This window comes from Rhipicephalus sanguineus, chromosome 4, assembly GCF_013339695.2.
Source record: "Rhipicephalus sanguineus isolate Rsan-2018 chromosome 4, BIME_Rsan_1.4, whole genome shotgun sequence".
Classification (NCBI taxonomy): Eukaryota; Metazoa; Arthropoda; class Arachnida; order Ixodida; family Ixodidae; genus Rhipicephalus; species Rhipicephalus sanguineus.
Window position 1 is genome coordinate 59,116,741 of NC_051179.1, and position 24,511 is coordinate 59,141,251.

The 24,511-nt window shown below is 48.9% G+C and overlaps 1 protein-coding gene across 1 annotated transcript in view; it reads left to right on the top strand.

Moving 5' to 3' along the window:
- The window catches only part of LOC119391228 (E3 ubiquitin-protein ligase MIB1-like), a 36,129-nt gene extending 11,946 nt beyond the window's left edge, over positions 1-24,183 (top strand). The window contains exons 6-12 of the mRNA XM_037658902.2: positions 1,147-1,318; positions 2,690-2,769; positions 6,583-6,700; positions 8,296-8,357; positions 9,169-9,325; positions 13,654-13,748; positions 23,952-24,183. Coding sequence (XP_037514830.2) covers positions 1,147-1,318; positions 2,690-2,769; positions 6,583-6,700; positions 8,296-8,357; positions 9,169-9,325; positions 13,654-13,748; positions 23,952-24,166 — 899 coding nt within the window. The 3' untranslated portion in view covers positions 24,167-24,183. The remainder of the gene's footprint in view (positions 1-1,146; positions 1,319-2,689; positions 2,770-6,582; positions 6,701-8,295; positions 8,358-9,168; positions 9,326-13,653; positions 13,749-23,951) is intronic.
- The last annotated feature ends 328 nt before the right edge of the window (positions 24,184-24,511 follow it).

Consider the following 24,511-nt stretch of genomic DNA (forward strand, 5'->3'; position numbering starts at 1 on the left):
AGGCGCGAGCGGACGGGAGAGTGGGGCGCAGGGAGGAGAGAGAGCGAACGGCGAGAGAAGGAGCGGCGAAGCACTGCACCTACCCTCTCCTACACTCTCTCGCACCACATGCTCCAGTTGCTAGGGGCAAGGATAAGCGCGCGCGCCCGCAGCTGTTGCTATGGGAGAGGGCGCCGCGGACAACGCCGGACGCCTGACATAGCCCGACTAAGAAATGCATTCACATTTAAAAGATGCGTACGAAAAGACGCGGTTCTGAGAAAGGTATAGGAGAAGAAAGACGGCTGCACAGCAGCTTGCACTCGACCTGAAAAAAAACGTGCACCGCGTTCACAAGAAAATTAAAACCTATTGTAAATAAAAAAATTGTGCCTGCATGAAATTGTCTTTTTCTTCTGTACATTTTTATGGGGTGAAGACATATAGTCTGTAATTGATCAAGGCAGGTGCACGCCGTAGTGAAATATGGGTCGGGGTAAATGAACCGAGGGCGAGCCGCTTCATGATTAAAAAAAAAAATGTTTACTCGAACACAAAGGAGACGTTGCCATGGCCACCTACGCAACGCGTTCTAAGACGGAACTTAATGAACATTGCTGGATGACAGGGCATAGCTTAGACCTGAACAATGCGACGACGCTGGCTCGAGTACAAAGTAGGGGAACATAAAACTCCCGGAATTTTTGTTCATTCGTCGTGCGACACCAACCGCGGCCCCCTACCGGACGTTTACAAGGATGTAAGTGATTAGTCAACAGACCAACCTACGCTCATTTGTGCCAGTGTATAATGTAGATGCCACCAGCATAGGTGGCGAAACGTCTATACCATTTCGTTGTTATTCATTTTTGTGTTAAGTCTGAGTAAAGCTTTTTTTTTTTCAATCAAGAATTCACCCGGCTTTCGGAATGTTTTTGCATCTGCCGCTTCAAGTTCAGTATCGTACAATACTGAGTATTCCCGTTCCGCGAATTGAGAAAAGGTCATTTGGTACAGACAATCTTCTCATTCAGCGAAATACGGCAGTGTGACGTAATACATTGTATGGTCGCGTTACCTGCACGGAAGTAATGAGAGGACTGACAGTCTGAAACCGTATACAGTGTTACATATTATTGCACTAAACGTCCATGAATCTCTTCGCAGACGTGACATTCGACGGAATATGCTGCGATTCTTGCGGACGTGAAGACATGGTGGGACCACAGTGGAAATGCGACGTGTGCGCCAACTACGACCTTTGCACCTTTTGCTACCTGGCCAATGAACACAATCTCGACCATGCCTTTGTGCGCTTGGACAAGCCCCGTACCAGAGGGTAAGCGTCTGTTTTGCTGTTGGCAACTTTCTTGCCTTTACGTATAACCCCTATTGTTGCAGTTGGTCTTATAATACGTTGCCTCCCCCCCCCCCCCCCCCCGTCTGATAAAACACAATGAAAATGTCATTTCTCAATCAATGCTCGGTGTAATGACTGTTTCAACAGGTAGCGGAACTTTCCAGTGGCGTATGCAACGCGCAGGAATCGATAAGTGCTACGAGGTCGCTATAAGATAAAGATATTCCAATCTGTTCTGTCCTGTTTCAAGTGTTTTGTTTGAGCTCCCCGATCAGTAAAAATTTGCGTGGCAACGCCTACTCAGCCTGTCAGCTACTCGCCGCTGCGAGAACCACGAAAGCTCTCACTCTCAAAACAACATACACTGGTTATGCAAAATTAGGCCGAACAAAAGAGAAAAACTTTAAGCCAGCTTAATGTTCTATTTATGTGTCGTTAATGGCATTAGCCCCTAGGGTTTGGTGAACTTTTGGTTCACTTGGGTATACTTTGGAGCGGAAGAAGACCCTTTTGAAGAGGATATATGTGTCATATCACAACAAAACAGTCTGCCCTTTCAATGAACTCATTCAATTACTTGACGAGTGAGCCGCGCTCCCCTATGCGGGGCCTCCGCAATCAACTCCGCCAGCGCGCCGTCGCACTGCCGAAGCAAATCGCAGAGGCCACGTAGAAGGAAGAGCGTGGTTGACATCTGCTCCGCCAGGTGCCGCAACGATCCCAGCTGTTCACACGAAAGCAGCCTGCTAGGCCACAGCACAGGCAGGACAAGAGTACATATTATGGGGGTGCCCCAACAACCCGCCCCCAGATGAGCTTTTGCAGGCAGCTCCCTCATTAGAAGCGTGGGAGAGGTGACTGAGGAGCACAAACTGGCATATAAAGGCCATGCTGGCGGAGATGCGGGCCCCTGGGTCCCAGTCTAGCCCCCCGTTCAGCAGCTGGCTCCCCCATTCCCACTCTCATTTCGTATCAATAAAGCTTATTCCTCAAAACAGCCTGCTCTTTCAATGAACTTATTCAAATAATTTTCATTATTAATGTGACAGTGAACAGGCGCTTATCTTTACTAAACTTATGCTCCGACATCATATCTATCCTACACTACTCGTAACCGTGAACAATTCACTCCTTTTTATGTGAGATTTACTTTATTCGGGGTTTTCAGACACAGCGCAGAAAATCTCAACATTGGGATGACAAGAAGCAGATCGGAAGTCGCCGAGCAAATGTCGCTTGGTGCTGGCGCCATAAAAATGTGATAGCTAAATCTTAGCGCCTACACCAGGAGATGAGTGGCAGTTTATCAGTGCAAACTTATAAGTAACGCAAAAATACTTGTTATTTTAGGATAAGGGTATCCCCAAGGCAACAGTCAACCGCAGCTGAGGTGAAGACCGAGTCTCACAGCGAGAAGGCGAGCATTAAGGGTATGTATGTATGTATGTATGTATGTATGTATGTATGTATGTATGTATGTATGTATGTATGTGTGTGTGTATGTATGTATGTATGTATGTATGTATGTATGTATGTATGTATGTATGTATGTATGTATGTATGTATGTATGTATGTATTCGTGAATGCATGTTCCGTGGGCGCAGTGCAACATATGACCGATGTACTACGTAACAGCCTGTGTTCGTGTCGATAAAGAATAATAATAATAATAATATCTGGGGTTTAACGTCCCAAAACCACGATATGATTATGAGAGACGCCGTAGTGGAGGGCTCCAGAAATTTCGACCACCTGGGGTTCTTTAACGTGCACCTAAATCTAAGTACACGGGCCTCAAACATTTTCGCCTCCATCGAAGTGTCGATAAAGAAGTGGTGTTTCCTCTTCTCAGAATGTCTGGCTTCGAAAAGCGAGGCTTACAACCACACAAACTTGTTATATAGTACACGAAGTACTTCCACCGGCTTCGCCCTTCATTTTTCTCAAAGAAAGTGTAAACACGGCAACGCGTGGCTGGCATTCTATTGCGGCGATGGTGCAGGCGATGTGGTACATGCACAGCGCATGGGTCCGAAGACCACGCCAGTGTTTTGTTTCTATATTGATATCAGTGGACGCTCTCGCCATACGCTTTAGTAATGACCTGATGATCAGGGACCGTGTGACTAAGCGCACTACTATGGCGCCATCTCGGAGCGGATCGCCGCCGTGAAGCGCGTCTTAATTAGCACTCTGCTTTCCTCCTCACCATGTCGCCATGCTCTCCTCCTCCACTTTCCTCCTCTCGTGCTCTTCGCCATCGCTGTCATTTATTCTCCGCTGCGCTCTGTGTTCGTTCTCTTTCGCCTTCGCCTGTGCCATTCGTTCATTCGGTTACGCCGACGAGGACGACGCGAAACGCAAGAAATGGTTGCTTAAGAGCTGCGCTGTAAAATGATAAATTGTTATGCTCTACGAGCCGAAACGACAATACGATTATGAGGCGCGCTGCGTAGTGGGGTCTCCGGATAAATTTATTTATTTATTTATTTTATCTACCTACCGATACTGTCAGCCCTTACACAGGGCTACTACAGGAGTGGAAAACAATACATAAAAACATAACAATCGTTCAAGAATCCGGAAAGTACGGAAAATTTATCACCACCTAGGGTTCTTTAAAGGGCCCCTAAACAATCTCTGGAAATAGAAAGAACGAGCGCGTTATTATCTCCTGGAACTTTCTTTCTTTACGACCCAATTCGTGATGCCATCAGTCTGTTCACTTGACGTCATGAGGAAGTAAGCTCTTGATTGGTCCATGTACGAGGGATATTAGTTGTTAATTGTCTCCCACCCTGCTTTGCCATGCAGTCGCATGCCCATTCTGTCTTGTCTCGCATGACTATCGGGCGCGATCCACTGATCTATCTTCGTTTTGTGCGTTTTCAACTGCGCAAGCAGAAATAACAGCGTGTAGCCAAAAAGCGCGAAATCCTAATAGTCTCAACGATTAGTGCTGACATTGTCGGCGTGTTTTATGAAGAAATAAGTTGCGAGGAGGAGACAGCGCCTGTAGGAAGAGTAGTGAAGGCGAGAAAGGAACCGCTCTCTCTTCTTTGAACTCGGTGTGGTTTAGGGGCCCTTTAACGTGCAGGATTTCATTAACCAAATAAATTCTAGTTCATTTCTCTTGCTGTAAGTACACGGGTGTTCTTACCTAACTCGAAATGCGACCGCCGTCACCAGGAATCTAACCCGCGTCCTCGAGCTTAGCAGCAGTGTTGTACGGAACGGCGTTCCAAGGAACGACGTTCCAGGAACTAGTTCCTTTTTGGAGGAACGGAGGAACGCCACCGTTCCATTGAGGATCGGTGGAACTGTAACGGTAACTCGTTACGTTTACGAAGGAACGTCAGAGGGAACGGCGTTCCATCGACAAACGTTCTACTGCATTGAACGTACTGCACGTCATCTGCATGACGTACTGCACGCACGCAGCACGTCATGCAGAGCAGGGCGGTTGGGCGAGCGCGTGAGGTGCGAGAAACCATTGTTCGCCTGTGACATGACTATGTTGTATAATGGTTTTCAAGTCAAGGCGCCCGACGGGGGTGCAGGGAAGCGTGCGGCGCCTTGACGGACCACGTGCGGAGAAAATAGCCGATTTTTTTTTTTTTTTCGTTTTGTCTCAGCCAGTCTGACAGCAACCAATTGGCCGTGCTAGAGTCTAGACACACCGCGGAGAGATTTTACTTCACATTCGAACTTCATCGTGAGGCCGCCGCAATGAAAGGGCACGCTTTTTCTTGCCGTTTTTCTTTCGTGGATAAGCGGTCCACTTGCATATTTTAGACGACTTGTTGTTTTTGCGGACTAGATTGTGCTACGACGCGCCTTTTCTTAAAGTTCGTCACGTGAAGTTCCGGTCGGACGTAACAGAGCAGCGGCATTTCCCGCGCGCCCGGCGCGCAGTTTCGATATCGCCTGGATCGGCGCTTTCAATATCGATGATAAACACCTCAAATTACGTGTGTTTCTTATATTTCTAAAAACTGGGTATGAAACTTTATTATATTAACAACTGTCCCGAAATTTATAATTAAAGAGCTAATTAACAAGGTTTTGCTAATTGCTTATTTGAATGCAACTTTAAGTGCGGCAATGTATTTCCGCTTCAAAGTAAAGTTCACGTGCGAAAACGACAGCAGCCTTACTGTCGTAGCGGTTTTATTAAAGACCTGCATTGTCTCAAAAAAAAGCATGATCGTCTGTCGGACACCGGCACTGAGATGCACCTCTGGCTGAATTCAAACAGGGACGTTATTAGGTTGCGAATATGTACCCTGGACATTATTTTCCGCTAATACTGGAACATTGAATCAGCAATCGTTGAACGCCTACGTGTTGTCCCTTTCGATGCGATTTCATGCCCAAGAATTTTAAATATACTAGTGCATGTGAGGAAATTTCTTTGAACGCATGAAGCGTAGTATCTTGACTCTCCACTTGAACGATGTGTAAAGTGACACATTTGTTGCACTTGTAATAGGCGAGCACCAGAGTTGCCGTTAGACATGTCCTAAGTATGTACGGTGATCTCTAAAAAAATCGTCTTGGAGTGTTTCTTTAGAATTTTTTTATTTCCATATAACCTGCTGCCGGCGATGTTCAAAATCGTATAATATATGTAGTTCAATGCAGGCACGTAGCCAGGATATTTTTCCGGGAGGGGCCCAAGGCCTAATTGTTGAAAGAAAGTCTTTCCATCGCAAAAAGAAAAAAAAAAAGTTGCCCGGCAATATAGAAAGCTGGACGAATTTCGGGACGGGCTCGCCCCCCCCCCCCTTGCCTACGTGCCTGGTTCAATGCGAGCTTTTAATTGCTCACTCATTTCAGCTTATTATTATCCGGTACTATGTCTTAATTTTTAAAAAAATCTAATGTAACGTAAAAGTAACGACACGTTCCAATGTTCGAAATGTAACTGGAACGCGTTCCTTTCGCATTAAGGGAACTTGTAACGGGAACTCGTTTCTAATTTGGGAAGGAACGGGGAACGAGCTTTCGTTCCTGTTTTTGAGGAACGTGTACAACACTGCTTAGCAGGCTTCCAAAGCGAAATTGCCGTGATATCATTCACTTGTAGAATTAACTGGACGCTCTCAACCTTTCGCAGCTATATAGTTTATATATATATATATATATATATATATATATATATATATATATATATATATATATATATATATATATATATATATATTCCTTGCAGCTGATATGTCGTCTCGCGGACCTCCAGGAACCCGGTGGAAGTGCGACGTGTGCCCCGACTACAACCTTTGCACTGACTGCTACACGTCTGACAAGCACAGGCTTGATCACGGCTTTGTGCTTTATGACAGTCCTCGTGGTACAGGGTAAGCTATACGATCTCTGCTGTTGATCTTAATTCAGAACAGCAGCGCAAAGAATCACACGGACGGCGACATATCAAGACGGGACACAGCGGTGTGTCCCGTTTTGACCTGTCGCCGTCCGTGTGATTCTTTGCGCTGCTGTTCTGAATTATGCACTACCAACTAGCCCATCAGTCTGTCCTTTTGAGCTGTTGTTCTCGTTCAACAAGTCTATCGTGAATAACCACAAGCGAAATTTCACTATCACTTTACATATCCCAGTTAAAACCCGATCTAACGAAACCCGATTTTACGATATAGGTTTCGCCCTGCAAAGTTCCCAGTCAAACAAGGATTTCAATTCGCCTGCAGGTGTCCATAGGGTACAATTTTGTCATCAACCCGAATTAACGAAGATAACTTGACTCCAAATACGATTTAACGAAGTTTTTCCTCAAAAAAAAAAATGAGCAAATATGCGGTGGTTTCTTGCTAATTTTGACACAGACGGGTTTTCTTCGAGTGTGTGCTCTAGTGGTATGGAGTTAAAATTTGTAGCCGCCATAGTCACGACCCTATAGTTTTATTTTGACGAGGCTGCACGCGCGCCCATGCACAAAACAAGGGACTCTACAGTCGGTAACGCTCTTACGTACTACATGATGCTAACAGCGGCGGTGCTTTATTGTCCTCGTAAATGTCTCGCATAGTTGCTTTTGTATTTCATGGTTTATGCAAAAGACGGCACTAATCGTATCTTCGCAACTTTCTGGTTTGTCGGCCTGCTCACAAAATCACTGCTATCGTACTCCTTGTCTTCGTAACTCGGCAGCCTCATAGCTTAACGTGACCGTCTGTCTGGTCTGCATCACTCACGCATGGGAGGCTTCATTCCAAGCCACCCTCGTAGACTTCTCGCACGCGAATGCGTCGTTTAGCGGTAAATACAACGCCGCAGTAGCTTTTCGTCATCGCTACACGACAATTTTAGATTTCTAAGGACCGAGAAATCTCTTTCCCGATTTAACGATATAACTCCAGCGCGGCCGTCCCTTCGTTAACTCGAGTTTCAACAGTAAATACTTCGAACTTTCCCTGCTTCCTGGACGTATGGAAGAAATGATAGCATGAAATTCTCACCTTTCTACTCCTACCCTTGTCAGACGGAGAGAGAGAGAGAGAAATCAACTGAACAAAAAGCATAGCGGTGCTTTGTACAGGCACGGCCGCTGGATGGAAACGCGCGTGGTACAAGCATGCAGATACATTCTCGTGGATGAGTAGTGAAGTTGGATGCTTGCTGAGAAGCGAAGGTTGGCATCATAATTTGCATGTTTTTTTTTTCTAATGGAAGTATGCAACAGTTGGTCAGGGGATATACATCCATCGTTTAATACAACTGAATGCTGTCTATTTTATAAAATAATTAGGAATGTTATACTTCGACAAACCAGTCCATCACTTAATGTATCTCTTTCTATTCGTTGTTTTGGGTACTCGACGTTGCATCCTAATGTGCTCGCACTGTTTATCTTTTTCTAATGTAAGTGTGAAACCTGTAGAACTGTTGCAGCCCTGAAGGCCAATTTCTAAAAGTTACTTGAACGTGATTACAGAATCAAGGTGTCCCCGAGGCAACAATCCGCAGAAGCGAGTTATGCAGCCGTCTGTCACATAGGTAAGCCGTAGCTCACTCATAATACGGTAGCACCAGCGTAATGAGACACAGACGGAGAGAGAGAGAAAAAGAGAGAGAGAAGGCAAATACAAGGTAGCGATGATAACGATGCTGCACCTGACTTGCTATCCTACGCTGGGCGAGAGGGAACAGTGCAGGAAGAGAGAACATGATGCCTCCTGTATTGGAGGGAATAAATTAAAGTTATTATTACTATTATAAGCAGAAAAAAGAAAAAGTGATACGCGCACGGACTAACAGAGGTCCTCACCCATGTACAGACGGCCACAAACGAGAACTATATCATCAGAGTCCGGTTCCCCCAGATGTGATTAAGTGTCTTAAAGAAAAATGAACTAGGATTTATTTTGTTAATGAAATCCTGCAAGTGCTGGCTCCAAGCGTACTTGCGGTACAATTCGAGCTGAGGGAGTTGCCATACTGCTGAAGAAAGTACGTGTCGCGCTCATTAGTGTCCTCACTACAATGAGTGCTTGTGGGTATTGGCCGTGGAAATCATCAGAAGCAGATGCAGTAGAATGCGACAAATCTTGTGCCCCAACATGGCGTGCCTCATAATCATAATGCTCATGGGAACATTGGTCTTCGTCAAAGCAGCAGCGGCCTTGATGCCTTGATTGTTCCATACAGTCGCTGCCTTGACGAAGACAAGTCCACTTGTGGAAATGTTGGCTCCAGCGACGTTTTCTGTTCAACGATTTCTCGTCATAATCACATTGTGGTTTTGGCACGTGAAATCCCCTAATTTATTATTATTATTATTATTAATGTGACCATTTTGCCCTCCAAGGAGTCACCTGTGACGCCTGCGGTGAGCGTGGAATCTTTGGGACCCGCTGGAAGTGCCAACTGTGCAGCGACAACGACCTCTGCACTGCCTGCTACAAAGAAGGAAGACACAGCCAAGAACATGCCTTCCTGCGCATCCCGAGGCCCGGCGATACAGCGTGAGCATGTCTCCTGTTTTTGTCACTCTTTTCTTATAAACACAGCTTATTATTTTATTTTATTATTCCGCTTACATTCCGATGTTTGACCCGCTTGGTTCTCGCTGCCGACGCGAAAAGCAAGAAATGTTGCCCTGCAGCATGATCATGTGTACGCTCGTGCTTCTTGCTTCAAGTGGCAGATAATCAGGGCTTAAAGTCAGGGGGGGGGCTTGGGGGGGGCATGGGGGGGGGGGCGGCCCCCTCCATTTCTTAAGGAGGGGCTGTATGTATGTATGTATGTATGTATGTATGTATGTATGTATGTATGTATGTATGTATGTATGTATGTATGTATGTAGGTCGCCGCCCTCTGAGGACCCCCCCCCCCTCCTATGAAGGGAGACTTTAAGCCCTGGGGAGATAATTCAAGTGTGACATAAGGAGAAGGGAACTACGCCAACATCAGCATCAAATGCATTACAATTAGTCGGAAAGGTGTTCTATTGGAGGGCAGGGTTGCCAGGTTTGGCTCCTTTGCACCAATTTGGCTACTTTTTTAGGCCAGTGGCGGCAGAAAAAACGTCTTGGCGACTTGGCTACTTTTTGGCTAGTTTCGGGTTGCCTAGATTTGAACCAAATTATCTTGGGACGCCGCAGTCGCTGGCTTTCGAGTATGCGGTGTCGAAACATTGTGACGAACGCTTCGAGCTCCAAAAATTAAATTTGGCGCTGGCATTGCATAAAAGAAAAGACTTTTGGATAACTGGCTGGGACTCAGGGAAAAATGGCTTCTCATTTCGCAGACCACCTATTACTGAAAGTGACTTCAAACTGTAATTGGAAGTCAATACGACAACAGAAAGCGCTCCGAATCTAGGACTCTCTGCACTCATCGCCATTTGAAAACGGATATCTGACGAACTGCTCGTCTCGTTTCTTAGGATTAGATACGGACTGCTACTCGAGAATATTAATTGCTCGTATTTGTGATCACGCGAGAAGCGATTGCGGAAGTGACAACAATTTATGCTGCAATCACAGCAAGTGTGATTTATAGCACATTTATGCAGAACTCATTTTTATTGTCACTGGTACTTCTAGCCCTTTTTAAGAAAAGTCACGCAAGACACGTGAAAAGAATGTCATTTCTGCAAGAGCGCAAGAAACTTCATCGTCGTGCACGCAACGATTGCTAAAGTCAACATTTTATGCTTATATCTGAAAAATTATGATTCTGAAGGCTTTTTTTCTGTACTCATTGACATTTACACCTTGAATTTAGTCCCTTGAATAACAACGTCGCATGCGTTTTCACACACGCGTGGCTACTTTTGGCTACTTTTACTGCCCTTCGATCAAGTTGGCTACTTTTTGGTAGTTTTCCCGATTTCTTGGCTTTTTTTTTTTTTTGTCTTGTCAACCTGGCAAACCTGTTGGAGGATTACTCAAGGGAGGCTTGTTTTAACTCGCAGAATTCGGTGGCGTCGCACGCGGAAAACACCGGTGCGGTCGAGCGTAAAGATATGCGGCCCTCGATGGTGCGTCGGTCACATACGTATTACAGCGAAAGCTGTTATGAGATCATTTCAACGGCCGTTTTTGGCGCCGTAGTTGTCCGCCGCCGCCGGTGTCCGTAACCACTATCGCTCGAAATAAGAAAAAAAACGAAATAAGAAAAAATTTCCGGGATGGAACGGGGTTCGAACCTGGGCCCTCTACGTGGGAGCCCAGTGTTCTACCTCTGAGCCATGCCGGTGTTTGAAACTGCCTTGCAAAAATACGCTATACAGGCTTCATGTCCGGAAGGAACCACATTAACATATGTAATTTAGTGTGGTAGAGGAGTGAAATAACAACCACGCATCACACAACGCGAATTCTGTAACCAGGCGTCACACAATGCGAATTGCGCAACGAGTGGGCTGTTGGATGCTTCCAACCCATTACAAAGGGCTCTGCAATAATTCTTCATCGTCATCAGGCACAACACCAACAAAGTCCGTATAATGCCTTACATGTCTTTAGCGGGTACCACAGCTCTCCGTTGAATGAAGAAAAATGGCATAGTGGCTGCTTCCCTACTTCACAGAAATTATGATGATTTATAGCGTAGTGGGTTCCTCGCAAGTGCACTTGCCTTGGTTGCCAAGGAAGCCCATAAGTCCATGATCCATTTCCTCAGGGTCTCAATAAAGTTATTCCCTCCTCTCTCTGTCTCTCTTTCTCACGTCAACGTATGTTATTTTGCATGGTGAGAAAGTGAAATAGCGACCGTGCGTCACACAATGCGAATTATATACGTAACTGGTGAGTCGTTTAAAGTTTCCAACCCATTACAAAGGGCTGAGCCACAATTCTTCATCGTCAACAGTCGTCACGTAAACAAAGTGCACATAATGCCTTACAGATGTGTAGCTGGAACCTCGCTTCTGCGCAGAATGACGAGTAATGGCGTTGTAGGTGCTTCTAAACTTTACAAATATTGTGATTTATGGCGTAGTGGGTACCTTGCTAGTGTACTTGTATTAGTAGTGATGTAATCGGGGGTCTGCCCAGAGGACCGGAGCCAGCCAGAGACCCGGGGAGATGTCGAGGAGAGGAGCCAGGAGCTGTTAACAGTAACGTTTATTTACAGGTAGCGTGTTGCTACATGATGGGGTTAGCATCATGGAAGCTCTCGGAGCTCGTGAGAGCTTGAGAGAACTTGTGAGAGCTTGACGGGAGCGCATCGGCGCTCGCATTTTATGTCCTGGTCTTCCCAGGGTTCCCTGTAGGAAAAAACAATGGAGGCCAGGACAGTCCAATGAAAATTTCCATCTTCACCTCCGCCCCCAAAAGGGGAATGTGAAACGCCGCCTCCTTCCCAACCCACGAAAGGAGAAAGAGGCACATCCAGTTCGTCCCATGGCGAGGGAAAAACACTGCCCACCGCGCACTACACGGCACAGCACGAAGACGTTGAGTCTTACGTGGAAGTCAATTTCGTAGTCTGTTGCAATGATGGGTATGCAGCGCCAGGCAGACCACGAATTGTGGAAACAGCGGCAACAAGGCGCCACGGGGAACGTGGGAAATGCATCCGCAGACGGTTCCCAGACGCTGGGCCCTTTGTCCGGGGCACCTTGACGACGAAGCAAGCCGCCTCGACGGCCAACAACTCTTCCTAATCTGTCAGTCGGTCAGGCGTGCCCAAAGGGTTTTACGAGGGGCGCAGACAACCTGACAATAATAGACGAACGACCTTCGTGTTGTCGCCGCTCTTGGGGCATCTCTGGAACCGCTGACCCGGAAGAAATCAGGGTAGTCTTAGCCACAACGTCTCATGCGTCAAAGCGGCGCCAAGCCCGGCAGGCCGGTCATAACAGTAGCCCCAAGAGAGTTTACAGCGGGCTCTAGAAATGCCGCTCTTCCAGCTTTCGCTGTGACTGTGCTGCGCTTTCCGTGCAGGCCTGGCGTTTTTGTATGCGCCTTTTTCAAATAATTGATGCTCTTTCGATCCTGGGCGTGTCGGCGATCAGCCGTTCTGATGTGATAATCTGATCTTTTATCGAGGTCACTTGTTATTTCACGTTGCCAAAGTTCATTGTTGTCTGGATATGAACGCATGACCGTCGTTGTTGCCTCTAGCAACTGAAGTGTTGCGCTGCTAAGCACGTGGATGAAGATCCAATACCCGGCAAAGAGGAAGGAGACAGCTAGGCGGGAGCATTGCACAATGCGATAGAAATAAAGCTTGCGCAATATTGCGAAATGCGATAGAAATAAAGCTTGCGCAATATTGCGCCATGCGATAGAAATAAAGCTTGCGCAATAGTGCGCAATGCGATAGAAATAAAGGGAGGCAAGCTTCGCTTGCCCCCCTTTTCCCGATAGGGTATGGGCTCCTGAATTTTTTTTTAAGCTGCCCGTCAGTTGAGGAGATGGGGATATCTATGTAAATAAATTCGACATTGCCACATTGTCACAGTTTCGCCCAAATGCCGGCGGAAGCATATTTAGCGATGCATTAGACAACTATGCAAAGTAAGGTTAATAGTTTTATCGGCCCTGTATATATACCAGTAAACATTCTCTCACGCATTAAATGACAGAGCTTTCGTGCTTGATTATGGCCCCAATGATCGTTCGAAGGCGAGCAATCGTTGAGGGTACAGGTGCATGCTTCTGTAGACAGTGTTATTTGAATGTGAGAAACGGTTGTAGCTTAAAGAAACGTCCGCCGACGCGTCGTACAGTGGTAGTTCGGGCGCATACGTAAACGTAAAGACATTTGATCTCATTTGATCTCTGCAAGAATCCTGTACGCTGTCGTGATTACGAATTGGTCCTTCTTTTTACCCTTACAGAGTAAGTGTGCCACCCAGGAAGCCGTTTACAAAAACACAGCCTAAGCACTCGGATTTCGTGGATTTCCGGAACCATCCGCAGAGGAAGAAAGAAGGTGAGACGGTGTTATTTTGTTTGACGTGAGTGAGTGAGTGAGTGAGTGAGTGAGTGAGTGAGTGAGTGAGTGAGTGAGTGAGTGAGTGAGTGAGTGAGTGAGTGAGTGAGTGAGTGAGTGAGTGAGTGAGTGAGTGAGTGAGTGAGTGAGTGAGTGAGTGAGTGAGTGAGTGAGTGAGTGAGTGAGTGAGTGAGTGAGTGAGTGAGTGAGTGAGTGAGTGAGTGAGTGAGTTTGTGCGCATACATGCGCGATCAGGTCGAGGCTCACATTTGAAACATTGCTACGCTTTCCTTCTCGCTAACCTAATACACTTGCCATTCGCTGGTCCTGACAAACCCACTAGTTCCTTATGAAGGAAAGTTCTAACATATCATGGTACGATGAAGGTCAAGCGCAGAATGCGAGCGGCATATATCGGTATTCATGAAAGAGGTTTCGTCTGTAGGAGTTCTATGCTAAGGATATACTAAAGAAACAATTGAAAATTGATCGTCTCAGGTTTTGATGACAGTAACAAACCAAATAATAATAACCAATGCAAATATAATTTGCTAATGACGCGGAAAAAGGCATTTGATATGTCTGCTTTCCACAAGCACGGAACCTCAGCTGCACTGTAAACAAAGAATAGTGTCAGCAGACTGTTGTACACGCATTCATAGCTCTTTAGAATATCTTAAGGCTTTTGTGCTTGATGATTGCCCCAGTTAGAGGCATGCGCAGGGTTCTACTCTAAAGGAGAGGGGACGGTCACAGTTTTACCGCAGTGCCCCCCCCCCCCCCCCGTCCGAAAGAAAACGAGCTCCGCAATGGACGCAAAAAATGAAAATGATGAAGCGATGACGGGCTTCTCACAAAGGCCTGCCATAGGTCCCCTGCTTTCCGGCGTAAAGGTGGGCAGTAAGTCCTTTGAATGCAACATCAGGGGTCCTTGGTTGCTATTGTCGTACAAAAAACATGCGTAGCCATAACCCTGCGCATTCAAAAATGACGTGAATGGTCCGACTGCTGGCCCTTACTGGCACGATTTGTGCCGTCCTGACGCTCGTCCGGGTAGATTCGTTCCAGATGGAATGCGTTAGGGAAGGTGTTCCTCTGGAACTGTCTCCAGGCGACGGCCTGCCTCCTGTTCAATTTGAGACACGGTGGTGGGTATATCCTTCTGGCGTTAAGATACGGTTTTGTTATGTCACCCAAACACATGTTGTGGGAGTGTAATGTAGTTATCAGAATTATGGCAGTTACTCCGGAGATCCTTTCGTCGAGGTGGGCCGCAGCTCTGCGCAGCTCAGACTTCGGCATCCAATCGTGGGCAGTCAAGAAAGCCTGTAAGGCGGCGTTGAGGCAAGGCCTTGACGTTCCCTCGCGGGAGACCTAAGACAGGGTCACGTTAAACCTTGCGGGATGTTCAATAAAGGTGTATCCATTCATCCATACATTGTAAGACTGAATAACTGTATGGGGCAGAATTGGCGCCCCCCTTTACATGATTAAGGGGGCCGTCCCCCTGCCCCTCTCGTGCTCACGCCTATTGGCCGCGAGATCGAGCGGAGTCGCCACCTAGCGGCTTCTGGCTGAACCGCGCCTAGTGTGGATTGCTCCGTGCGTCGTCTGCTAGCCCCGTTGTGTTTGCATTTGCGCGTACGTCATGCAGATCCTCAAAAGGCGGTTTGTTTTGTTGCGTTAGTGCAACTTTAACCGCTCGTACGTATGCCTAACATGGTGTAAAGAAGCATTTGGCCTTGATCAGCTGTATATTGTCACGTGGTCGTGACGTCGACGAAGACAGCAGTCGGCGTTTGCAGGATGAAACTGTTTATTTGGCCGAACTTGTGGCCGGAAAATGAGAACTAGCAATACAGCAATACACGCTGTACAATGATAGCGGCGAACAGGGCGTCGTCCGTCGATCAACTGACAAGCGGTCAAGCGCGTCGGCTTTTATACAGGCGCTATGGAACTTTCCAGCGATATCGCTGGTGGCGGTGTTATCTCTCGACAAAGCTGGAACATTCGCGTGCGGCGCGCAATCTTAACAAAACGATCTACCAAAATCGTGAAGCTTCTCGAACACTGCTTCGGGGCCAGCGTCGAGCGTTGATAACCGTACTTGCTGGTCAAACTCGAACACATCAAAATAAAAGAAGAAGCGGGCGTGGCATTGCCCCCCTCTGAAAGAGCATCGTCCCGATGCTTGCAACAGAACATGGAAAGGAAAAACAAGTGCATGCACAAATAAATTACAATAACAAAGGAAAAAAGTAGAGTCCCTAGGTTCGCTAACGCGCAAAAAACGGCTTAAGGCGCACGACATGGACGACTTCAGGTCGTGCGCGGCGTCGCTGGGAGTTCGTAATGCCATCCGGGACGACCTCGTAGTCAAGAGCGCCGTGACGTCGAAGCACCTTGTATGGCCCTAAGTATCGCCGAAGAAGTTTTTCACTGAGCCCACGTCGGCGTATCGGCGTCCAGACCCACACACGGTCACCGGGTTGGTACTCCATGTGGCGTCGTCGAAGATTATAGTGACGGCTGTCGACCCTCTGCTGGTTCTTGATGCGCAGGCGGGCGAGCTGTCGAGCTTCTTCGGCGCGTTGCAAATAGGCGGCAACGTCGAGGTCGTCTTCGTCGGTGGCGGTTGGTAGCATTGCGTCGAGCGTCGTTGCCGGGCTCCTTCCGTAGACCAGCTTGTACGGCGTCATTTGCGTCGTTTCTTGCATGGCCGTGTTGTATGCGAAGGTCACATACGGAAGGATGGCATCCCACGTCTTGTGTTCGACGTCGACATACATGGCCAGCATGTCGGCGATGGTCTTGTTTAGCCGCTCGGTGAGGCCATTGGTCTGTGGATGGTACGCTGTGGTCCGGCGGTGGCGTGTTTGGCTGTATCTCAGTATTGCCTGAGTTAGGTCAGCAGTAAACGCCGTACCTCTGTCGGTGATGACCTCTGGGGCGCCATGACGCAGGAGGATGTTCTCAACGAAGAACTTCGCTACCTCGGCGGCACTGCCTCTGGGTAGGGCCCTTGTCTCGGCGTAGCGGGTGAGGTAGTCGGTAGCTACGACGATCCATTTGTTTCCGGTACTGGACGTCGGGAACGGCCCCAGTAAGTCCATCCCAATTTGCTGGAACGGCCGTCGAGGTGGCTCGATAGGCTGCAGAAGTCCGGCTGGCCTAGTCGGCGGTGTCTTGCGTCGCTGACAGTCCCGGCAGGTCTTGACGTAGCGAGTTACGTCGGCGACAAGGCGCGGCCAGTAGTACTTTTCCTGTATTCTTGCGAGCGTGCGAGCAACACCCAGGTGTCCAGACGTCGGGTCGTCATGCAGAGCCTGGAGGACCTCTGGTCGCAATGTCGAGGGCACTACGAGAAGGGAATCGGCTCGAAGCGGCGAGAAGTTCTTAAGGAGAACACCGTTGCGCAAGAAAAACGACGTCAGTCCTCGCGTGAATACCTGGGAACAACGGTGGTCCTGCCCTCGAGGTATTCCACAAGGCCCCTGAGTTCTGGGTCCGCTCGCTGTCGTTCGGCGAAGTCTTCGGCACTTATGGTTCCCAAGAAGCAGTCATCCTCCATGTCGTCCTGCGGCGGTGGGTCGACGGGGGCGCGGGACAGGCAGTCGGCGTCGGAGTGTTTTCTTCCGGACTTGTAAACGACGGTTATGTCAAATTCTTGAAGTCGTAGGCTCCACCGTGCGAGGCGACCTGAAGGGTCCTTCAAGTTAGCTAGCCAACACAAGGCGTGGTGGTCGCTCACAACTTTGAAGGGACGGCCGTAGAGGTAGGGGCGAAACTTCGATGTAGCCCAGATGATGGCCAGGCACTCCTTTTCTGTTGTGGAGTAGTTGATTTCTGCCTTTGATAGCGACCGGCTAGCATAACTGATGACCCTTTCGAATCCGTCGGTCTTTTGCACAAGGACGGCGCCGAGTCCTACGCTGCTTGCATCGGTGTGGATTTCCGTATCGGCGTATTCGTCGAAATGCGCAAGTATGGGAGGCGTCTGCAGGCGTCGTTTCAGTTCTTGAAATGCTTGAACTTGCGACGTTTCCCACCTGAATTCGACGTCGGCCTTCGTGAGTTGCGTCAGTGGCTCGGCGATCCGTGAAAATTCCTTGACGAAACGTCTGTAATAGGCGCACAAGCCGAGAAAACGGCGTACGGCCTTCTTGTCGGTGGGCGTCGGGAAGTCAGCGATGGCAGCTGTTTTCCGCGGGTCCGGGCGAACACCATCCTTGCTGATCACGTGACCCAAGAACAACAGCTCCTCGTACGCGAAGCGGCACTTTTCAGGCTTCAAGGTGAGTCCGGAGGTCTTGATTGCTTGAAAAACAACTTCAAGGCGCCGAAGGTGTTCGTCGAAGTTTGAGGAAAACACAACGACGTCGTCCAAGTACACGAGACACGTCTGCCACTTCAAGCCGGCCAATCTGTATCCATAACCCGTTGAAAAGTCGCAGGTGCCGAGCAAAGACCAAAGGGCATGACCTTGAACTCGAACAGGCCGTCTGGTGTTATAAAAGCAGTCTTTTCTCGGTCTCTCTCGTCGACTTCTATTTGCCAGTAACCGGTCTTGAGGTACATCGACGAAAAGTACTTTGCGTTGTGTAATCGATACAGGGTGTCGTCTATCCGGGGAAGGGGATACACGTCCTTCTTCGTGACTTTGTTCAGGCGACGATAATCGACGCAAAAACGTAGAGTCCCATCCTTCTTCTTCACTAGCACCACCGGGGATGCCCACGGACTCTTCGACGGCTGGATGATGTCGTCGCGTAGCATTTCGTCGACCTGTTTCTTAACAGCCTCGCGCTCTCGCGTCGAAACTCGGTACGGGCTCTGTCGGATTGGTCGGGCACCTTCTTCTGTTATGATGCGATGTTTCGCGACTGGGGTCTGTCGAATTCTTGACGACGACGAAAAGCAGTCCTTGAATTGCAGGAGCAGGGCTTGAAGCTGGTCTTGCTTGTGCTTCGGGAGGCTCGGGTTGACGTCGAAATCTGTTTGGGGATCTCGATCCTTCGAAGCAGGTTCAGTAGCATCGAAGAAGGCGAAAGCATTGCTGGCCTCCACGAATTCGTCGATGTAGGCGACCGTCGTACCAATGTTTAGGTGCCTATATTCGTGGCTGAAGTTTGTCAGCACTACCTTTCCTTTGCCATCGCGCAGCTCGGCTATGCCTCTTGCGACGCAAATCTGACGGTTCAGAAGCAGGTGCTGATCGCCCTCGACGACGCCTTCCAGGTCTGCTGATTTCTGAGTGCCAACGGAAATGATGACGCTGGAGCGAGGGGGAATGGTGACCTGGTCTTCCAGAACATTCAAGGCGTGTTTTTCTGGCGGCGTGTACGGCGGTAGTGCTTTTTCTGTGGATAGTGTTATCGACTTGGATCTCAGATCGATGACTGCACCATGAAGGCTTAAGAAGTCCATACCAAGAATGACCTCTCTCGAGCAACGCTGCAGGACTACGAAGTTCGCGGGATAAATCCGGTTGTTAATGGTGAGTCTCGCTGTGCAGATTCCCTCCGGTGTTACTAGATGACCTCCAGCTGTCCGGATTTCGGGGCCTTCCCAGGCTGTCCTAACTTTCTTCAGCTTCGCGGCGAACGGTCCACTGATGACAGAATAGTCGGCTCCGGTGTCGACGAGAGCTGTGACGTTGTGGCCGTCGATAAGGACGTCGAGGTCGCTAGTTCGTCGTCTTGCATTGCAGTTAGGTCGTGGCGTCGGGTCACGGCTACGTCGGTTTGTTCCGTTGCTTCCCCGTTGCGTTGTCAGGTCCACTTCGGTCCGCGAGGCTTCATCGTCAGGGCTCTGTCTGGTTCGCGTCGGGTCTTCAAGGTTTCGTCGTGGCGTCGTCGTCGGCGGCGGAGGATCTTCGATGTTTCGTCGTACAGCAACCGTACCTCCATCGGTTGCTGCCCTTAGTTTTCCGGATACGGGCTAGGCGACCGGCCCCGGAAGGGGCCAGTGTACTGGCGGCGTTGGGGAGAGGCGTAGCGGCCTGGCGACGGCGATCGGGAAGGTCCTCGGGGGGTCCACTGCGCTCCTGCCAGATAGTCGGCGATGTCACGTGGTCGTTCACCCTGCTGTGGACGCGGCGCGTCGATGGCGAACCCGCGCAGTCCCATCCATCGATACTGGCAGCGGCGGTAGGTGTGGCCAGCTTCTCCGCAGTGGTAGCAGAGTGGACGATGGTCGGGGGCGCGCCAAACGTCGGTCTTCCTCGGCGTGTATCGCTGACCGGCTGGCGGGCGGTATGACGTCGGTGGTGGCGGCGGTGGTGCCTGGCGGCGGAACTGCTGGGGCGGCGCGGCGTCTTGACGTGGGCGAGGAGGGGGGGCGTTGCGTCGGGCTGCAGCAGCATAGCTCATTGCTTGCAGCTGCGGCGGTGCCGGTTGAGGAACACCCAGTGATTGTTGGATTTCCTCGCGTACAACGTCCGCAATCGACGTCACTTCGGGCTGTGCAAAAGATGCGAGCTTGCGCAGCTCCTCTCGCACGATGGCTCGGATCGTTTCGCGCAAGTCGTCGGAGCCGAGGGCATGAGCTCCTGCGCTGTCTTGGAATGCGCGGCGATTGTACTGCCGAGTGCGCATCTCGAGCGTCTTCTCGATTGTTGTTGCCTCCCCGAGGAATTCTTGGATGGTCTTGGGTGGGTTTCTGATTAGTCCCGCGAACAGCTCCTGCTTGATTCCTCGCATGAGGAAGCGAACTTTCTTCTCCTCGGGCATCTCAGGGTCTGCGTGGCGGAACAGTCTCGTCATTTCTTCTGTGAAGAGTGCCACGTTTTCGTTTGGCAGCTGCACGCGGGTTTCGAGCAGAGCATCGGCCCTCTCCTTGCGGACAACGCTGGTGAATGTTGCCAGGAACCTGCTGCGAAAAACGTCCCATGTTGTCAGGGTTCGCTCTTGGTTCTCGAACCATGTTCTAGCTGCGTCCTCCAAGGCGAAGAAGACATGCTGTAGCTTGTCTTCACTGGTCCAGGAATTGAAAAGGGCGACTCGGTCGTAGGCTTCGAGCCAGCTTTCCGGGTCTTCGAACGACGATCCGCGGAAGGTTGGCGGCTCCTTGGGCTGGCGAAAAAGGATTGGCGCAGGCTGCACGTGGTCGGTCATCGTCGCTGTGGTCGATGTTGAGATCTGCGGCTGCCTGGGTTTTTCGGGAAGGAGCCCGTGCTCTGGCTGCAGTCCCTTCTGTCTGCGGCTTGTTCGACGATCCGGGACTTCCTTGCCGTCGTCCTCGTCGCGGCTTGGGCTTGGGTCAGCGCTCCGCGGTGGCGTCCGGATCATGAAGCAGCACCTCCACCAGATGTCACGTGGTCGTGACGTCGACGAAGACAGCAGTCGGCGTTTGCAGGATGAAACTGTTTATTTGGCCGAACTTGTGGCCGGAAAATGAGAACTAGCAATACAGCAATACACGCTGTACAATGATAGCGGCGAACAGGGCGTCGTCCGTCGATCAACTGACAAGCGGTCAAGCGCGTCGGCTTTTATACAGGCGCTATGGAACTTTCCAGCGATATCGCTGGTGGCGGTGTTATCTCTCGACAAAGCTGGAACATTCGCGTGCGGCGCGCAATCTTAACAAAACGATCTACCAAAATCGTGAAGCTTCTCGAACACTGCTTCGGGGCCAGCGTCGAGCGTTGATAACCGTACTTGCTGGTCAAACTCGAACACATCAAAATAAAAGAAGAAGCGGGCGTGGCAATATGTACTGTAATAAGATCAGAGAGTGCACTTATCGAGAGTGCTGTGTGCGGTCGTCGTACCCTCCGTTCACGAGAGTCATATCAGTGTAGGTGCCGCTCTGTGGTTCAAGCGCATTGCAAAGTGCACTTGGCGTTGCCCTAAAGATAAGTATTAAATCTCATGTGAATATAGCCTTTTAGCGGCGCGGTGGTAAAAAAAAAAGGCACGCATATACTTGAGCGTTGTGGTTAGGTGTTGTTTATACGTTACGCGACGAGCTTTAGTTGTGTACGGTCCTGGTTTCACTAGAGAGAAATATTTTTTGTTAAGTCACGTCTGACACCTCGGTACTTAAATTGTCCCCTAAAATGAACAGAAAGTGAAATGACACGGAAATCGCAAAACTGAGTTCCCTTGCGCAATTTTAACTTGTGGCGAAATTTACACAAAAACACCCGTGTACTTAGATTAAGGTGCGCGTTAAAGAGCGCTGATGGTCAAAATTAATCCAAACGGCGTAGTTTGCATTTATGTTGTAGCAATTTCACGCGAAGCCACATCTTTTTTTTTTTACATTACCTTGAGCGTTTGTGTTGCGTTGTTTAGATTGGCAGAAGGCAGCGGACATTATTCGTATGAAAAAGCGTACTTTGGTCCCGTGAAATAACCGGACCTTTGTTCCATTACTGTCGTGCAAGTTACTGTTACTGGAATAAAAACAAGCGTGTGCGTGTTTAACGTCTCTGTAGCGCTAAAGCGCTGTCAGCCACGTAGCTTTCCTCAGTAAACCTATAAACTGTCCTACATTTCACGGAGAACTGAATGAGAAATGCGAATGAATATTTGGGCACGCAGTGCACAAAGTGCTATTTCAACTCATCGCGCAGGAATACGGGCTTTCTTTTTGTTGAGGGGCATCCAAATGAACAAGAAGTAAATAGTTAATTCAGTCACGCGATTCAGCAGTGCGTAGTAGGTGGAACACAAGCTAAACATGTACAAATAAAACAACAAGAAAACGTCACCCATTGCGAAAACGCCGACTGCCGCCGAAGGCGAGCAACCCGTTCGTTGGCAGAATGCGCCTCTCTCACAAGTAATTGTAACGTTCGGCGCGCTTCGTGCATTATTCGGGAATGAAGAGCGCACATATTACCACAAAGCTGCAGTCAACGCATTTTGTTTGCCGGAAATCGGGTCACATCGCTCACAACGAAGCGCTGTTGTGCACGTGTGTATACGCGCCGACAACCGCCTATCCACACTAGCGCGGCGACGGTGCTGCCACCTGTAGCCCGATCTCGTGGCGAATAGCCCATGAATCACCTATTAGTGCCCTGAATGGTCAACGGAGTGACGTTCTTTTAGCTAAGACGCACAAATATTTAATGAATAACCTCGGAAGAACTAATGTTTCAGAAATTTTCAGATTTGTAGCCGATTATCTGATCAGCCATGACAAAGCCCTTGAAAACAGTGCCCAGAAAACCAAGAATTTAGAAATCCTCCCGAATTGGCTCGCACTACATCAATCTCCCATCAGCGCCGTGGACGGCCAACGGAGCCAACCAGTACCTGCCTCGCCATCTATACGCGCCGACAACCGCCTATCCACACTAGCGCGGCGACGGTGCTGCCACCTGTAGCCCGATCTCGCGGCGAATAGCCCCAGTGATTGTGTGCCGCTGGGCAGTCGCTAAGGCTATGGTTGCATGTTTCGAATGGCAGCGTTTCTATCGACCGACGCGCCGTCTAGCGGACGTTCGCGCAGGCCATTTAGGATACCGTGCGACGTATGTGCCGGTGGCTTCCGCGGTTTATGTATATTGTTCATTCTTATGCATCTTCTTATCTGGTAACATTATCAATTTAGCATTATCTTCTAGTAACAAGGTGCGCCATAACAAATAGCTTTTGGACTGTCTAGTAGCCCAGTGCATCGTCACATGCTCACCGCACACCGCGCAACTCGGCCGTTAAAGTTGTGAAATCGTAACTTAGAGGAGTGTGGGTGTATGGCCAGTTGGTGACTCATGATTATCAAAGGTAACCGCAAAGGCACAGTGGACTGTCTTTCTGTGTCCCGTGTGTTTTTGCGGTTACCTTTGACAATGGTTAAGTCGGCTCATGTGAAGTTCCATATACCACTCGCAGGCTGAGCTAAACGGCCATTGGCATATGCTATAACTGTCCATTAATAAGGACTGGTGGATCTCCAAAAGGAAACTTAATACGAATAACTTGAAGAGGACACCACAAAAGAAGACACACGTCTGGTCATTCATCTAGAGGGTCAGTGATTGGCAAGTGTTTACTGACCGTGCAGATGGGTGATATCTTGAGATTCGAAGGGTCTTGCGATTATCTTGTTTTGTGAGTGAAAAACAACCGGCCTACTCGAAAGAACTTTGTATGCCCCTCTGTCGTTTCCTGTATTATATCCTTTATCGTCTATCTTTTATGCTGAATCCTTGTTGTCTTTCTTTTTATTTTTCTATGCATGCAGCACCAACGAGAACTGAAGTGCATCATGCTGCTCGGACGGAGCAGGAGAGAGAGCTACGCCAAATCAAGGAATCCTTAAATTGCAGTATTTGCTTGGAGCGCAGGCGAAACGTGGCATTCCTGTGCGGCCACAGCGCATGCGCCCACTGTGCCGAGTATCTAAGTGTTTGTCACATGTGCCGTGTTCCCATAGAGAGAAAAATCACACTCTACTAGATAAAACTATCTCGATAGAGGACAGAGGAAGACCTCTCTATGAATATTTTTGTTTCTCGTAGTGACAAAGTAGCTTCACTATAGTAGCTTCGCTGTTTATACGACTCGAAGTTGGGGCGTCTTGAAAGGCTTTGCGATGAAATGTCGATAATCTTTGACACTCAGCAAATGGTCATGTCTGTCCATATATTCTAACAATAGCGGCAATTACGATCCCATAAGAACAGATGCCGCTTGCGCAAAACATCTTGCCAGCGAGTTCCTCAGTTTACACACCATCGGTTGCATTCTCTCGACCCGTCGTTGCAACTGCGGCTTTTGCCTGGTCTTTCCCGGTGTGAAGAT